Consider the following 15,904-nt stretch of genomic DNA (forward strand, 5'->3'; position numbering starts at 1 on the left):
TTTGAGGCTTTGGCCAAGTCCCCACTGTAAACTTACATTGGTATAACTAGGTCGCTCAGGGGTCCAAAAAATACACAGGCCCAAGCTACTGCCACTCGTGGAGGTGGATTTACTCTGATGACAGGAAAAGCTCTCCTGTTAGCATAGTAGTATCTTCACTGAAGCGCTACCGCTCCACTGCTGCAGCATTTTAAGTAGGCATGCCATTTCTCTTCCCTGACAAAAAAAGGTGTGTTTTTTTACTGTGGGATAACTAATGCGCATTAACTTTCCTTCTGTAAAATCCTAGTGGAAACAAGGCAGTATAGATTTAATGTGAGGTAAACTAAACTAAATCAACCACAGTTGGGAGGTATAGTATTGATCTCACCTCGCTACCTCATCGTAAAAACTACAGGTGCCTTGTCTCCATTATGATTTTACAACATGATAACTATCATGTATGTGTTATCTCACTGAAAAAAACAAAACCTTTTTTCCGGTGCTGGCATAGTCTTAGTTAGTAGTAAACCAATGCCACAACATGGAGATAGAGACTAGTGATTCTGCAGGGTGGTATCTAATGAGTGAGATGGATAACTAACCATACAGTGATCATGAAGGGTCCAATGGCATTTTTGTATGTGCACTCAAGAGTTAGAGCTGTTAAGCTTGGTGTCGTAGCCATATTCTAGTATGAGTAGTTTTAGTACATTCTTATGAGTAATTAGTACATTCTTGTGTCACTTTAGTTGGATAGGGTATTTCCCTCCACTTTCTGTTGCGTAATATTTCCACTCCAGAAGTCGTTACAGTTTGCTAGAGGGCAAACTCTAGAGGGCAAACTTTATCCTTCTTAAAATGCAAAGTTCTGTAAAGTTGTGTGATGCTAAAGAGAGGTGTCTGTGCATTGGCGATTAATATTTGAATTGCATAATGCAGCATGTCTTAAGTACTTGAGATTCATGCTATTAAAACTTTTAATGAAAGCAGTTTTCTTTTCACTTTCCATTTGTTCCCAGTGAATCTGAAATGGTTATTTTTTCATATTATATGCAAAAAACAATTTAGGATCAGATTAAAAGCAAAGGATGTTAGCATAGTCATAAAAACTGGGTACTTCGGTTCAAAACCCTTCTCTGGTGATAATCTTTAGTTGAAGTCATTGTGATAATGATCGTTTAAGAAGTATGTACTTGATTCTTGTATCCCTCCCTCATGAAGAGATCAACTGACAGTCTGAAAATTCTTAATTTGTAAAATTATTCTGTTTAGCCAAAGACAATATATTTCATATTTTGTAATTCCCCAAAAGAAGTTTTTAACAAATATTTTGGTTTATAATAACAGATTGGATTTTTTATACATGCAAATACTTTTAAAAAGCATCAGAACACTCAACAGAAAGCTGAGCTTGTGTTTTTCAGCCTGTTTTTCTCAATATTCAGACCAAATCTTCTGTATCTGTAGAATGAGTGAAGTGTGAAAATAACTGCTTCTCTACAGCTATTACCAACCTTTTAGAAACTACTTTGCATTGGTGAAAGGAGGTTCACTGATTGGTGTAAACTGATCCTCTGGCAGCGCTGTGGTTTTTGCTGTCACACAAAAGAAAGGCAAAAGAGAGGGCATTGATACGTGAGGTTAGCCACAGTGCCTTGTGCTCTGCACCGATCTGTTTGATGTCTGTAGCTTCCATTACTCTAGAACAAAATCATCTGAAAATGTTATTGGTGAGAAGATATTCAGAAAATACTGAGAACACTGACTCAGTAGGTCTTGGCTGCTCTTCTCTTAGAGTTACTGGGTCAAACCCTGGAGTCCACAATAATTCTCATTCAGGCAAAATTCTCCCTGAAATCATCCAGGTACTTTCCATTAGAACTTTGAGACATGGGGCACTGATGTTAAGGAAGATGTAGTTCCTTGATGGTTCAATATTCTCTGGCACTTAATTGAAAGAGGCTGAGAATAGAAAGGAAATTGACTCTGTCCGGTTTGCAAAAGGATTGTGTTTTTTGTGCGACGTTAATGAGATTCTTATCTGAAAAAGAAGTAATATGCTACAGGATTTGGTCCATTTTTAACTTATCAAGAGCTCAATCATATAAAGTGATGAGACCCCTCAATTCCCATAAAAGTCAGTATAACTGCATCCAACCTTTGCATCAAAAAAATCAAACCCAATCATTCCATGTTATTTTATCTCTGTTAATACCAAGAACCTGGATAGGCTCCTTTCAAATTGCACAAGAGTATGATATACACTGAATAGTCCAGACATTCCTGCCCCACCTAGTCCTGTTGCACTGATGCCATGTGCTCCTGTGGCTGCATGCTGAGAGTGTAGGAAGTAACTCTAAATTCAGTGCATCCATCAATGTTCTTCTTGGCACGCTGCTGCCCTACCCACAGACAGCACTCAAAAGATTTCATGCTATAGATCCTCAAAAGAGCTGCAAACTTCAGGAATGGAGTATGGTCTGAGAAAACTTGGGAGAAGTCAAATATTGCTGTTGACAGAAATCTGCACCATGGTAGTGTGAATTATAATAAAGGTTTCACTGGACGTCTACACTTACAGCAGCTGTCTGCATGTGGTGGGCAATGAAGAAGCTTACTGCATATTTCTGTACATGGGAATCTCCCTACTCTAGAGGATTGTAGGGTAGTCTCTCACTTCCTCTTAAGCCAGAATCTGCATTTGTTCATTTCTGTGAGTGTTTCTGGCCACACTTACTTCCACCTACTACACACGTTGGGCCAGAACTTGCTGCCATTGCAAATCTTGACAATCTTGCCATTGACATCATAGGATCAGGCTTATTTTCTTTCTTGTCATGTCTGGGCCGATATGTGTTTACTTATGCAACATGTTTTTATAGTGCACTTGTTCAAATCCTAGCCATTTCTGTATCTGTTCATTTCAAAGGGAAACTTGGGGCATTCACAGTTCAGATTTGCCTCAAATGGATTTTGGGAGAAGACTGAATGCAAAGAGTTTTAACCTTCCTACTATATTCTTATGCCCCAGAACTTCAAATAAGATGGGTTTTTTATTGTAGTTTATAGAGAGAGTTTCATATTTTATTGACAGGTTTCATATTTTATTGACTCTCAGTTTATGATCATCAACATGTATGTGCTGACAGGTGATCTTTGCCCCAGTCACTTGAAAGTTTGTTATATGTTTGCATTTCTTTTGGTTTTCTACACTTGTTTCTGTGACTGGAAGTAGAAAATTCACTGTTCACCTAAATGGCAGTACAGTACAGAAAGTGAAAATAAAACCAATGCAATAGTCACTGTGCAAATAATCCATGTTCAGTGAATGCTCATTACTGTGTAGTGAAGTTCGTATTACTCACTTACTAACTGCATATAGACAGTGCATAAAATGGTCTGAAAAAAGTGTGTTTGGGAGGGCTTTCCGAATCCCAGCCAAAATCCATTTTCATGAACTTGGTCAAACAGTGCTTAAAGTGTTCAGCAACCTGGCTCAATTAAAAAAAATTTTTTTCCAAGGTCTGCGACATTTTGTGACCCCCTCCACTATATGCACTGCCTATAGAGATTCAAAACAAAAATTAGAATTTTTAAACACGAAGTTTGATTCCCTTGTGTAAACCAACACATGCCATTGGATACATCTGACTAACAACAGTGTTCCTTGAGTGAGACAGTCTTTTAACAATTCTGTTGTGTCTGTGGCCTTTTGAACAGCACTGGTAACTTTAAGTGAAATTAAAAATGGCCATCACTCTTCTGCAAAATGTGATAGTCTATAAATGTCATCTTATCTTGCGGTTAGTTTTGTTCATTAGTTTCTTAATTTGTAATGTTATATACCTGCTCAGGAAGTCGCAGCACTTTGAGCTCATCACAGGGTAAACAGGGTCAGTAATGTGGTTAGCTGTGAGCTCTCAAGAGCATGTGTATTACAAAAAGGGACAGTGGTGATTAAGCAGATGGCACTCTTCCTTTGGAATCAATATCTTTTCAAGGTAGAAGAGGCACTGTGCTTCTGGAGATGGCCAAGGACCTGACCACCTCTGGTCATTAAAGGTCACAAGGCACTTTTCATAAGCATAAAGGTGTTAATGCTGGGCACTCAGTCAAATTCAAAATGGTTGGCTACTTTCTGCTCACCTGTAGTTTCATCAGGGCACTTCCTGTCAGAAATTGTTAGAATCATAGAATATCAGGGTAGGAAGGGACCTCAGGAGGTCATCTAGTCCAACCCCCCTGCTCAAAGCAGGACCAATCCCCAATTTTTGCCCCAGATCCCTAAATGGCCCCCTCAAGGATTGAACTCACAACCCTGGATTTAGCGGGTCAATTCTCAAACCTCTGAGCTATCCCTCCCCCAACTGTTGTGTAGTTGCTCTGTCTCTGATTCATTGGTACAGTTCACTTGGGTTGGACACACATTGTCCGGACAACCCAGAAAAAATGCAATTTCTGAAACCAAGTGGACTTTGCTTGTGACATATGCTGTATGGGAAGTCAGTTTGCATGGACCACTGCGTTCCCCTTGGGCTTCCGCACAGAAGCCTGACTCACATTCCATGCCACCTGCCAATTCCTCTGTGACTTTCAATACCCTCCTGGCTTTGCTGCCTTGGTAGTTCCCCTGAGAGAATCCCACTGTTACCAACTCATGATATTATCAGAATCCTGTGATATTTGGTGTTTTTCTTAAAGCCTTAGCTCCTAGAGTCATGTGATTACATGATTTTTAATCCAATCTCAAGATTTTTTTGTAGTCCTAGTCATGAAGTTTGAATGCTTAGGGTTGGTTCTACTGGAATCCCATTCCCTTCATATACTTTTCGGTTACATCTACACTGCAGGTAAGGATGGGATTCCCAGGTTGCATACACAAATTTGTGTGAGCTCATATCCAGCTAGTACAAGTATAAATAGCAGTGTACTTACAGTAGCACGGGCACTAGCAGCGGCAGAAGCATAGTTTAGCTATGCCAATTATGTATCATGGTGGGTAAACCATGCCACTGCTGCCACTGCTTATGCTACTGCAGCTATGCTACTGTTTATCTAGTGCAGGTATGAGTATGCAAGCTGGGAATCAAACCCCAGCTCAGCTTGCACATGAAGACTTAGAATCTTTCTCTCTTGCTGAGCTCCCTTCTATCTTTCAGGATCCTTTCTGGGTGACAGTAGCAGCCCTTGCTGCCTTCCTTCTATGCTCTGGTGCTGCAGCTTTAAAATTGTGCATGCTATGGGCCTATGCAGCACCCAGCATGCAAGAATGTTAAAACAGCAAAGCCAGGAACAAGCAGAAATGCACTCAGACTTGTTTGTTCACAGTTGATGGGGCCCTGCAAAATAGAAGGGGCTTCAAGAAAAAATTGCCTAAGAAGCCACATCTCAATTGAGGATTTCTATTTAAAAGAAGCAGTGGTTATGCTTTTTTCCTTGGATTACTTAATCTATTCAGTTTTGTTTATGCCCCACTCATTTTTGTCTGGTTTGAGTAATTGCATTGTTGGAGGCCTGCTAGAGTAAGTAATGCAGGTTGCTCTATGCTAGTCCTGGTAGCAGGTTGGCTCATTTATATCTATGTTGAAAAGTAGATAATTGCTTTCATATCTAAAACAGTGAAAAATTCTGAGGCCCTTCTTCAGTCTTTACCTAGACAAAAGTCCCATTAAATTTAATGGAAATATTGCCCACATTAGATACTCAGTGCCAGATTTTAAAAGGCTCCTGAAGATGCAGATAAGTACCTCATAGTATTTTCAAAAGTGCCCAGGTGCCTAACTCCCAGTGAAAACAAGATTTTTAAAAAGTCAGCGGGAATTAGGAGCATAGGTGCTGTTGAAAATACCATTTCACACATATCTGCATCTTTAGGCCCCTAATTACCTTTAAAAAGTTGGTCCTCAGTTTGCTGGGCAAATGATTCATTATGAATGCCTGTTCGATGACTTTAGCCTCTCTTTTTGTTTGCAAATTCCCAGCAAACAAACCACATTCCTCATGAATATATTCAATGAAAATTCGTTCTTGAAAAAATTCTTGTTCTACAGCTTGCCCACAGGTTATTGGCTGTGAGTATCCAACACTCAAAATGTGAACATTGGATCAGGGTTCTGGTGCACATAATCCTTACTACAAATTTGAAAGTCTCTTTCTGAAAATACTCACTTGCCATTTTTTTCTTTGGTGAACATGTCTGACAATGAATCATTTGCTAGAATATTTGCAGAAAGCATAGAGAAGAGGGATGTGAACACAGTTAGAAGTGAATTCATTTAAAAATTCAAATGATATTTTAACCAATATTTTCCCATCTGAGTAAAAATTCACTAAGGACTTCAAAGCCCATTGTTTTTAAACTGTATAGAATTAAATCTTTATGTGCCAGTTAAAAAAAAAGTATCAATTTTTTTCACTTTAGCATTTTAAAAGCAGTACATAGGGTGTTATACTATCTGCAGAAATCCGATTAGGAAGTAGGTGGATTTATGCATGTTATTCACTGCCCATCACTTAGAAAATCCTGTAGTGCACAAATCCTAAAGAGACTCTTCATTTTAAGTAGGGGAGTTATTTTGCTATGACAGATGAATTATATAAAATCCAGGCAGCCAAAATAGATTATGCTAGTTACTGTGACTATTTTACAGATATGAGAAGTCTGTTATGTGAAATAAAGTAAAATATTTTTCTAATGCATCAGTAGAGTTGATCAGCTAAATAATACTTTGATGGGTATATTCTTGCATTAGCATTAGCAAGAGTTATAGATATGTATTGAAAGGAGATACATATACCATTTTTGGTATGTAAATCTATTTAGAATATGATTTGACGCAGTACATTGTAAGTCAGGTTGCTACTGTATTTCTGGTATCTTAATCTCAAAAAAATCTATGTCTGATTTTAGGATTGATACTAAACGAGTTTTAAAATGGCAGTTTTGCCTCCATTGAATACTGTTTGGTTCAGCTGTAACTATTCTGAAATGTTTCATGAAACATAACAAGAGAATAGACGGCCGTAAAAGGTCTAAACAAATAAAAATGCCTGTTCCTTTCAACAACACTGTGCCTACCTGAAATATGACTGCATTAATGTGGAATCATAGAATATCAGGGTTGGAAGGGACCTCAGGAGGTCATCTAATCCAACCCGCTGCTCAAAGCAGGACCAATCTCCAGTTTTTGCCCTGGATCCCTAAATGGCTCCCTCAAGGATTGAACTCACAATCCTGGGTTTAGCAGGCCAGTGCTCAAACCACTGAGCTGTCCCTCCAGGAAACTGGTAATGAGAGCTGGAGCTTTTTAACTGTCAATCACATCTTCAAGTCCCTTGTGTGGGTAGTGACTGACCATAATCACTGTCATGTGGTTGTTCAATGACCTATGTGAAATGAGTTGGTATTCTTAGTCCAGCTCCTACTTGGTAGATATCCAAATCACAGTGATTGCCAAGAAAAGACCAAGGACTAAATGGCCGTGGGGTCAAGTGAAATCCTGTCCATATTGAACTCAATGGGAGCTTTACCGAGGATTTCAGTGGGGCCAGGATTTCAACTCTAGAGCTGATTCATCGAGATCATATTAGCAGGGCAGCATGGGGAAACTTGAATTGCCTGTGCTGAGCCTCCATGGTGTTGAGTTTAGGACCTGTCGTGAGCTCTACATTTACATTTTAAACACAAATGTAACCAGATCAGTTAGGGCTGAAGAAGTTTGTCTTGTGGGGAAGACAATTCACTTTAAACCTCTCAAGTGTGATGCCATTAAAAACATACAAAAATATAAGAATAGGAAACGGCCATACTGCTTACCATACCATTTCTTTTATAATGACTCTTACTCTCAGCTTCCGCTTTCTCATCATATCACTACCCCTTCGCACTCCAAAAACCAGTGGGGCTCTCTGAAGTCACTATAATATTTGCTTCTGTGGCCTCCCTTGGTAGCTTATCCCATATGTTTGTTATTCTTTATGTGAAATAGCTTTTCGTTATCATTTCAGAAAATTCTGCTTATTTCAGTCCCCTCACCTCCCCCCCAAGCAGTTTTTATGGTTATTGGTTTTAGTATGTTATTTCATTACTCACTCACCTTTTTATACTTTCCTCCCCAGAAAACCAAAAGGGATGTAAATAACTTTGATCAAGACTTTACACGAGAAGAGCCAGTATTAACGCTAGTGGATGAGACAATTATAAAGCAAATCAATCAAGAAGAATTTAAAGGGTTCTCTTATTTTGGAGAAGAGCTACTGCCATAGTCAGCAGTGGGCTGCTAGATGAATGATGCTGCAAGAAGTGGTCCTAAGAAGATCCTCCAGTTACTGAGACTCACTAGATCAAGAACTACTTCTCTTACCTTGAGCCCATATCCCGATTTAAACTATATATTTATTATTTTCCTTTAATCTTCTGATCTGAAGGCACTCTTAATTTCTGTCTCACAAACAATGCAAAATAATTTTGTATCAGAAATTGTAGATGTAACACACTGCCGTGCTTTTGCAATTTGCAACCTTTCTGTTACTCTTAAGGTCTCTCAGAAAGGACACAATTTGCATCTTTTTATGAAACAAAAAGAGCCATACTGTTTTAAAACAGAGATTTAGCAGATTTTATTTCTCATCCTACAACAGTACATAATTGCCATACATCTTTAATTAAGAGAGAGAGCCATTTCTTCCGCACTGGTGTTTACAATGAAGTTTGTACTCAAATGTGGAGAAGACAATTATACACAGTTCTGTGGTAATTGAAAAAGTCTACTTTCTTAGATGTGCAATTACTGATCACATATGCTTTAACATACTGGGGTGCAAGCATAATGTAAAACTATCCACCAAAAATAGGCATAGCTAATTTTTCATGATTATTAGTTAGGAATAAAAAGAATCAGGAGGATAGTGTAAAAAGTTGCTTAAAATAGGAAATCAGATACTTATACACAGGTATTAAAGGGCTAAAGTATAAGAATTGATCAGTTCTCCAAAAGCCTATAATAGCTTTAATGAAGCTACATAGGTTTACTACAAATTTGACAGGTAATTGGGTAAACATTACTTTTCTTTCTTAGTAAAAGTTTGTACCCAAAGCAAACATTGGCAGGCACATAGGTGTTTTAAATTACATGTTTCTAAAAAATAATAATAATAAAAAAGAATTTATTTTTAGTCCTTTGTATTCAATGTGAATGATAGCAACCCTGCTTAATTATATGTATTTATTTTTCACAGCAGTGTGTTACTTTTGCACACTTTTACAAAACCATAGTACTACTGTTTTTAATGTTTAAAATCTAATATAAAATCTGTGCTATTAAAAAAAACACAAAACAAAGCTGAACATGGATTATGTGAAAGTGTGTTGAAAGACTGAAGATCAAACATTCAAAAACTGACATTATGGAAAGATGTAAATTGATTTTCTTGTGTATTAATTGAAGTGGTAACTCATGTGGACAATATTACTAATGTGAAGTTACCTCCTGTAGATATGCTAACAGTGTTATGTACTTATATTTCCAGAAGTACCCTGTGTTTTTTGTGTACATGTATCGCTGAGGTAATTTTATTATATATTTTACTGGACTCGGTGAGCAGCTAATGGAATCCATTTTAATTGTTGCACATGGATTTCCAGCTGCACAAAAAATATATATACTTGTTACTGGCAAAGTGGCACGTAAGAAGCTTTTTTGCCTTTTGTACAGGTGAGATTTTGTATATAGTGTTTGCTGCAAGACCTGTGGAATTCATTGAATATAGAGGTATCAACTGCTGCATGTTCAGGCATATTATAAAAACTTTAGTCTATGAAAGAATAATTATAATAATGTCCATGTGCAATACTCTGTATGTGTATTGGTTCAAGTTACTGTCAGAGAGATGAGGGTTTTTTTGTTATAAAAGATGTAGACATATATTAAGCTATACTAAATCTCTTTTATAGTTCTCTTCAACTCTATGATATGAAAGAGCTAGGAAAGAGAAAGGAATGTTACAAATTGTGGTGGACAAAGTGCGAGTCATTGGCTTTAAGAGATAAATCTTGGTCTCAAGCAAATGAGTTAGTTTGTGTCAGTTATGCGTCCGGCTGTTCATAGCCTTTGTAACTGATGACAACATTCAGTTCCATTTTGTTTTTTTAAAAACTCAGGTGTAATTATTATATATATTCTTATGATGATTTCAAAATATTAAATATTATGCTATATCAACTCATGTGTTGTCTGGCCTACAGGTGTAATAATGGATCGAATCTTTAGATTAATTTAATTTATCTTCAGTAAATTTATGAACTGGGAAAAGACTAGCTTCTGGAGTTGAGTACAAGCACAGAAACATTTTAATGATTACATCATCTCATGTTTTTTTTCCAAGGAAACTGTTGTTACATTGCCCATAAATTTTCATGTGTCACTACTGGCTCTGTGTAGTTTTCACCACGTATAGCTTTTGTCATCCAGGCAAGAACTGATCACAGTGCTAAGTGTTCTTTTACATAGGTGAATAGAATGAAGAAAAACTATTGCATAGTGCACTACTGTTAGTAAAATTAGATGCCTTTCTACAAAATTATTAGCATTTGATTTTGGGGAGTAAATACATTCCACAAAGCTATTTTGTGAGCAAACTGTTTAGATCAATCCTGTTTTTAGCGTGAAAATCATTAACACACATTTCTATTACAAGAGGCCTTGGCACCTGCATTTGTTTTGTAGGGATGCTAAATGAGGAGTCAAGGAGGTAAAACTTTTGCATGGGCAGATGTTTCTTCAATACAAGTAAATAGATCTTCTGTATGGGGTTTACATTAGGAGGTTTGTCGGTTACCTTGAACATTTTTTTAAAGATAATTCTTAAAAATGAACATGCTGTTACATTTCTGTAAAATCTTTCCTGATCTTTTTTTGTAAAATGAGTGCAAAATGCCAAAAAAAAAAGAGAAGAATCCACTGTTTGTTGTTTTTCTTCCATATAGATTTTATAAAAAGTGGAAACATTTTTCCATAGAGTGAAAAATAATGAATTATCTCCAAAAAGCTAAAAAATTACCTCTTTTTAAATTATGGGCAGAATAGCTCTCATTAAATATAAAATGTATTCAGTTTTAGAATTGGGGTTTGTTGGGTTTTTTGGTGAGGCTTTATTTGTACAGGATTTCTTTTTCTTATGGATGTAATTTGAATCTCTTGCCATTCATTAGTGTTATTTCATCGTAAACATTATTACTGTGCCAAATGTACTGTATTCAAAAGGATGTGAATGTGTATTGTTTCAGAACCTAATAAATACAATGATGTTAAATCTTATTTTTTCTAAGTCTTCATGACAAATTCCAATGGAAGAAGAAAACATTCTTTACAACGCTGAAGAAAGAATACTTTTTCATTATGCTGGGATTTTAAGTTTTGGTTGGTTGGTTTTTATGGGGGGACATTTTGTAAAGGGGGATTTGATAAATAAGGGCCCAATCTAAGAGGTACTGAGCACCCTCAATTCCCACAGATCTCACCAACATGCTGAGTTGGTCAGTAAGGCCCCAGTCCAGCAGAGCACTTAAACATGAGCAGGTGAGAAGTTGTTGGCTTTAATTAGATTACTTATGTGTTTAATATTACGCATGTTTAAATGATATTCTGGATTGGAACCTAAGAGCCCGCTTGAAATCTTTTCTAGTTATTTAATTTATGCCTTTAAAATTTCACAGCCTGCAAAGCGTAAAAGAGGATTGTACTGGTATACATGAATGTTAAATGGTCTTGACTTACATTAAATATAGTTAAATGGTTTGTTGGCCTAGAAAATATGCATGAAGAACAAATGGCAAATTCTAAGCTATTTCTCATTTCCATCATGTATGTAAATGTTCAGCCTCAGCATGGCAGCTATCAGCTTATTATCTTTGGCAGAGAGTTTTCCATACCGCTTTGAACTACAGCAAGTATTAATTAGCTTTAAAATAGCAAATGCCTTACGATTCATTCAAATATCTCTTCTCTCACTCCCTTCAGCTTTTCCTTATTATCACTCCAGTTTATCCCTCACAGTCAGCCCCCTTAATTCCACTGAGCCTCAGTGACCTTGGCTTTCCAGGGACATTAATTAACAAAGGCTCTGCCATAACACATTTTGTCAGCTAAACATTTATCAGGCAATTTGATATTCTGGATACACAGTTGGAAGAATATCTTGTCTTTTCAAGAGAGACAAGGTGGATGAGATAATATCTTTTACTGGATCAACGTCTAGGTTGGAGGTCTAGGTTGGATATTAGGGAAAACTATTTCACTAGGAGGGTGGTGAAGCACTGGAATGGGTTACCTAGGGAGGTGGTGGAATCTCCATCCTTAGAGGTTTTTAAGGCCCGGCTTGACAAAGCCCTGGCTGGGATGATTTCGTTGGTGTTGGTCCTGCTTTGAGAAGGGGGTTGGACTAGATGACATCCTGAGGTCTCTTCAAAATCTTCTATGATTCTATGAACGTCTGTTGGTGAAAAACAAGCTTTCGAGGTACACAGAGCTCTTCAGGTCACTTTTTGTCTTCTTGAGGCAGTTGTTCAAAACCCAAGCACACAAAGAATGTAACTGCAATCTTACAAGGCAATAAACTTCATTATTCCCCCAGTATATTAATCCATGTCATGTTTTTTGTCCGCTTTTACGCCTCCTACTAACTTTTCACAGGTCTCTAAAACATAAATAATGAATATTTAAAAAAGGCTTTCTTCTGTGCGGGTGCAGTGTAAGATGCTGAGAGACTGCTGGCTGATGGATAGAAATGCAACTCATTCTGATTCACTGTACATGCTGGGAGAGCTGTACTGAGCATATGCATATTTCAGAAGGCTAGAATCTCTGTCAAATAGAATCTCTGAATGTATCTACCCACTTATGTGGCTCTCATCACCATAGTATCTGAATACCTCATGATTAGTCATCATTTTATTCTCAGAACACCACAGTGTATTATCCTTGTTTTCACAGATGGTAAACCGAGCCACAGGGTAGATTAAGTGATTTACCCAAAATCACAATAGAAGTCTGTGGATGATCTAGGACAGTGGGTTTCAAACTTTTTTCCTGGGGACCCAGTTAAAGAAAATTGTTGATGCCCGCGACTCAACGGAGCTGGCGATGAGGGGTTTGGGGTGTGGAAGGGGCTCAGGGCTGGGACAGAGGGTTGGGGTGTGGGGTGTGATCTGTGGGGTGGGACAGAGGGTGGGGTGTGGGGGGGGCTCTGGGCTGGGGCAGGGGATTGGGGTGCAGGAGGGGGTCAGGGCTCTGGGCAGGGGTGCAGGCTCTGGGCTGGTGCTAGGGATGAGGGGCTTGGGGTGCAGGAAAGGGTTCCAGGTTGGGGGGTATGGGAGGGGGCTCCAGGTTTGGGAGGGCTCAGACCTGGGGCAGGGGATTGAGGTGTGGGAGAGGGTCAGGGCTCTTGGCTGGAGCTGGGGGGTTTGGGGTGCAGGAGAGGTTCCGGGTTTGGGGGGGCTCAGGGCTGGGGCAGGGGATTGGGGCGCTAGCATGGACTTACCTCCGGCGCCTCAGCAGCACAGCCAGGGTGTGCTCCACACAACTCTTGCCTGCAGGCACCGCCCCCCCCCAGTTTCCATGGGCTGGGAGTGCGGAGCCAGTGCTCAGGGTGGGGGCAGCGCACGGAGCCCCATGGCCTCCCTGCCTAGAAGCCGGTGTTGGAAAAGGTAGGCACTTTTAACGTCCCAGTCGGCGGTGCTGACCAGAGGAAGGTGACCAGGCGCCTTACATGCTGCGACCAAGTACTGGGTCACGACCCATGGATTGAAAAACACTGATCTAGGACAGGGGTGGCCAACCTGTGGCTCTGGAGCCACATGTGGCTCTTCAGAAGTTAATATGTGGCTCCTCGTACAGTCACTGACTCCGGGGCTGGAGCTACAGGCACCAACTTTCCAATGTGCCGGTGGGTGCTCACTGTTCAACCCCTGGCTTTGCCACAGGCCCTGCCCCAACTCCCCCTCTTCCCACCCCCTCCCCTGAGCCTGCTGTGCCCTCGCTCCTCCCCCTCCACCCCCGCCCAGAGCCTCCTGCACTACACGAAACAGCTGATCAGGAGGTGGGGGAGGTGCTGATCGGCAGGGCTGCCTTGAGCAGGAAGCACTGGGGGGGCGGGAAGAGCTGAAGGGGGGCTGCTGACGTTTTACTGTGGCTCTTTGGCAATGTACATTGAAAAATTCTGGCTCCTTCTCAGGCTCAGGCTATCCCTGATCTAGGAGTTGAATCCTGGTACCTTATCTCCAGACCCTTCTGAGTTTGTCACTTTTTCCTCATTAAACTTTAAGTAGCTAGTTTTAAATAAGTAGGTTCATGCAGCTATATTTCTATTAATATTTACCTGGGTAGAAATAACAATGAGTACATGCCTTAAAAGGCTAAGTGGCCAAGTTTGGCCATGAGTTAAATGAGTGCAAACCTACCAACATTCATTTGGCCCTGTCTTATAATATAATACAAATTAATCTGTTATATTTTTACTGTTTTTGCTGTGATGGAAACAATATGCTAGTTAACAATGAAAGGGTGTTAAATTATATGTTGTTATACAACCAATTAGTTCAAATTACAGTAAACTGGCCAACCATGCTGCTTCAAGGCAGTTGTCTGTAACAAGAGGCAGCTGGAGACTGGATATGTGATTTGGAAAATTTTGGAAAATGTTTTCACTTGAAAGTTTCTGAGACGAGCTGGTTTTGAAAATTTTCATGAAATATTTTGCTGAAGTTTTCCAGTTTTTCATTTTTTCCTCTTAGAATCTTTTTTCCGACTTAAAAAAAAAGAAAACATATATGGATTTCTGTTTTCATCAAAAAGCCCATAAACTTTGAAAAACAAAAATTCTTCATGAAATTTGGCAGGCATTTCCCAGCAACAGAAGCCCTGGATGACTGTGCTAACATGGGAGTGAAGGGAAGCAGTCAAGAGGCAGTGTGGAAGCATAGGACCTTTGTCTTCCAGAACCTGCAGATCTTAGGTTCCATCAGCAGCCAGGCCCATCTGCATAGATGTTATTTTTGAAATGCCTAAAAGCAAACCACTGTGCGATACTTGAGTATTTTGATATTATGTCATTTGAATTATATGCAAAGGCACCCTGAGCTTGGGACAAGAATTTGTCACTGTTAAATTAATTAAATAAAATAAAGCCTGACGTTTCTGGCAATGTGATCCAACTTGGAGAAGCCTATGTTTCAGGAGTGGGTTAATGGGCATGAGTTTATGTAAAGTGCTTTGGAATGCTTTTGAAGGAAAGGTGCTGCATAAATCCAACTTAGTCACACCCTACTTGGAATGCTACCTAAGCCACACACCATATTTCCGAAATGGCTGCATTTCATGAATGAGTAACTCCAGCTGTTACTATATTTGTTGACCTCATGATCAGAGTTGCTCAAAATTAACCAAAATCTCATTTCTGGCAAAAAAAACAATGGCAAATCTGGCTTTTAGTGTGCACCTTTTAATTCATGTCTCTCTTTTAGGCACAAATAAATCAGGTTGGTTTGTTTTTTCCCCAAACAAAAACCTCCTTTTGTTTTATTTGTGAATTCCTGACTTCCATTTTTAGCCCAAAGCAGGTATTTTTCTTTTATGTAAAGAGATGGAAGCCCAGTCTTGCATTGCTGATAGTGAGAACACCTGGTGGCAAGTACAGTAGCAGTGCTGTGGTGCTTGCCTATGGGCTGCAGAGTTTGTTCCAGACTCTGTCTGGAAGCATCTACCATTACCAACAAACAAAACCAACAGTCTAATAACACAGCTTCTAGGTGTTTGGGAACTTCATGTTCTTGCTTAACAGTTAAAGCTCTTTTTTCTGACTCTGTGCCTAGAATGCAGCCAACATCTATTAAAGCGTGAGTTGGACGTGGAACCATGGAGAGATATGG

The 15,904-nt window shown here is 39.3% G+C and overlaps 1 protein-coding gene across 4 annotated transcripts in view; it reads left to right on the forward strand.

Moving 5' to 3' along the window:
• Window positions 1-11,297, forward strand: part of PRKCE (protein kinase C epsilon) — a 518,728-nt gene extending 507,431 nt beyond the window's left edge. For all 4 annotated transcript variants that reach the window (XM_038396526.2, XM_038396523.2, XM_038396524.2 and 1 more), the window contains one exon: window positions 8,101-11,297. In XM_038396526.2, the coding sequence (XP_038252454.1) occupies window positions 8,101-8,247 (147 nt within the window). In that variant the 3' untranslated portion in view covers window positions 8,248-11,297. The remainder of the gene's footprint in view (window positions 1-8,100) is intronic.
• The last annotated feature ends 4,607 nt before the right edge of the window (window positions 11,298-15,904 follow it).

The sequence above is a fragment of the Dermochelys coriacea genome, chromosome 3 (assembly GCF_009764565.3).
Source record: "Dermochelys coriacea isolate rDerCor1 chromosome 3, rDerCor1.pri.v4, whole genome shotgun sequence".
Lineage (NCBI taxonomy): Eukaryota > Metazoa > Chordata > Testudines > Dermochelyidae > Dermochelys > Dermochelys coriacea.